We start from the raw sequence: 1,713 nt of genomic DNA, 5'->3' as shown, positions 1-1,713 counted from the left end.
GGGAACAGGGCTGAAAGTTAGGTACTGTCAACATCACTGGGCAGTTTAAAATGAAGACCGAGGCGCCACAGAAATGGAAAAAGCTACTTAAAGAGAAACTGTATTTTCGACATGTCAAGGCCTCAGTGAAAGCCCTGCCACTCCACCTCCACATTCTTCAAATATAAAAAAAAATGGAGTTAGACGTTTGTGCTGGTTTGTCCAGGAAAAATGTTTTTTTTGTTTTGTTTTGTTTTTTTCTTTTTACACCAGTGTAGTTATAAAAATCTTAAAGTTTACAGAAAACAAAAGGTCAACCAGCCTCCCCAACATTACATAAATGCTAAACTTTTTGTTTCTGCTTATTAACCCACATTTTTTACCTTTTGTAGCTAAATTTTAAATTGATGCATCTTTTCACTGCTGCCTAAAATAAAGTCTTTAAGGAAAAAAGAAAGTTTCAATCAAAACACTACTAAATCCCTCAAAAAAGGAGAAAAAATATAAGACATAGATATAATGTAAAAAAAATCTACATCTGTCTGTCCTCTGCATCTATAGTTTTTAAACTGAAATGCGAGCATCAATTTTTCTGTGGCAGCACGTCAACAACATCTTCTCCACTGTAACTCTCGAGAGTGATATTGTTGAGCTCGCCTTGCTTATTCCGAACACTGGGAATGAGCAAGGCGACTTTACAGTGGTTCTAATCACAGCCTAATGGGAGCAAAGACAACCAGATAAAATAATGCATGTTGTCCTTCAGTGTGAACTTCATCAATCACACGTTTTAATTGAATCCTAATGGGATTAATCATGTACTCTCACGCCTGCGCTTGCTTTGCTTCTCTGAAGACACTCAGCTCGCCCACTTGTTTTGTATTTGTTGAAGATAATCACTGAGGCAGAGAATTGAAATCAGAGTAGAAAAAAACAATCCAAGAACTGATTTAATGAAATGTTAAAATGTTGCTAGAAATATGTCATGTCTGGTAAAATAAAAAAAAATAATAATATGAGGGTAATTAGCTTTTACATCAGCATCTATAAAAGGATACAGTACAAACAGGAAAAAAAAATCTAATTTTTGCAAACACCAAAGGGCTGCGAAGACGATGGTGTGAAGAGCCTTGGCTTGCAAAATTCTATCCAGGTTTTATTTATAGTTAACATTCAGAGGCAGAAGAACACCGATGCAGCTGCTAATGAGACGGTGAGGAAGAACAGAGAAATGCCAGATGCACACTGATGCATACCCAGCATTTAATAAAGTCTATGGGGGAGGCAAAGGTATAGGTGGGGTGGAAAGCAGGAAAAGAGAAAGCAGGACATACCCATAGGCCACACCGGCGATGGTGCACTTCTTAAACTGCATCACATTACAGGTCAGTGTTCCTGTCTTGTCAGAGAAAATGTATTTTACCTGTATGGGTAGAAAAAAAAAACGCTTGTGGGTGCACAGTGGATTCTGAAATCCACACGTAAAACTCCTTCAGTCTTCCATAAGAGAAAGACATTTAAGCCGAGTCATTTACCTGGCCTAGTTCCTCATTCAGATTGGACGTGCGGGCCATAGCCGGTGTGTTTGTGGCCTCATACAGCATGTCGGTGTCCTAAAAGGGATCAAAGGCAGCCATTAAAGCAAAAATTCAAAACCTGCTCTGACCTGAAAGGGAGAAGAAAAAAAAAAAAAAAAAAAAAAAAAAAAAAAAGTTCCCAAAACTTATTTTTGGG

The 1,713-nt window shown here is 37.9% G+C and overlaps 1 protein-coding gene across 3 annotated transcripts in view; it reads right to left on the bottom strand.

Annotated features, from left to right (window-relative positions):
* Nucleotides 1–240: 240 nt before the first annotated feature.
* Nucleotides 241–1,713, bottom strand: part of LOC106936163 (phospholipid-transporting ATPase IA-like) — a 44,611-nt gene continuing 43,138 nt past the window's right edge. For all 3 annotated transcript variants that reach the window (XM_015016994.1, XM_015016993.1, XM_015016995.1), the window contains 2 exons: nucleotides 1,515–1,592; nucleotides 241–1,402 (listed from right to left, as the gene is read on the bottom strand). In XM_015016994.1, coding sequence (XP_014872480.1) covers nucleotides 1,253–1,402; nucleotides 1,515–1,592 — 228 coding nt within the window. In that variant the 3' untranslated portion in view covers nucleotides 241–1,252. The remainder of the gene's footprint in view (nucleotides 1,403–1,514; nucleotides 1,593–1,713) is intronic.

This window comes from Poecilia latipinna, unplaced genomic scaffold (genome assembly GCF_001443285.1).
Source record: "Poecilia latipinna isolate Pla-1442-1.1 unplaced genomic scaffold, P_latipinna-1.0 Scaffold2089, whole genome shotgun sequence".
Taxonomy (NCBI): domain Eukaryota; kingdom Metazoa; phylum Chordata; class Actinopteri; order Cyprinodontiformes; family Poeciliidae; genus Poecilia; species Poecilia latipinna.
This window is presented reverse-complemented; position numbering and strand designations above follow the sequence as displayed.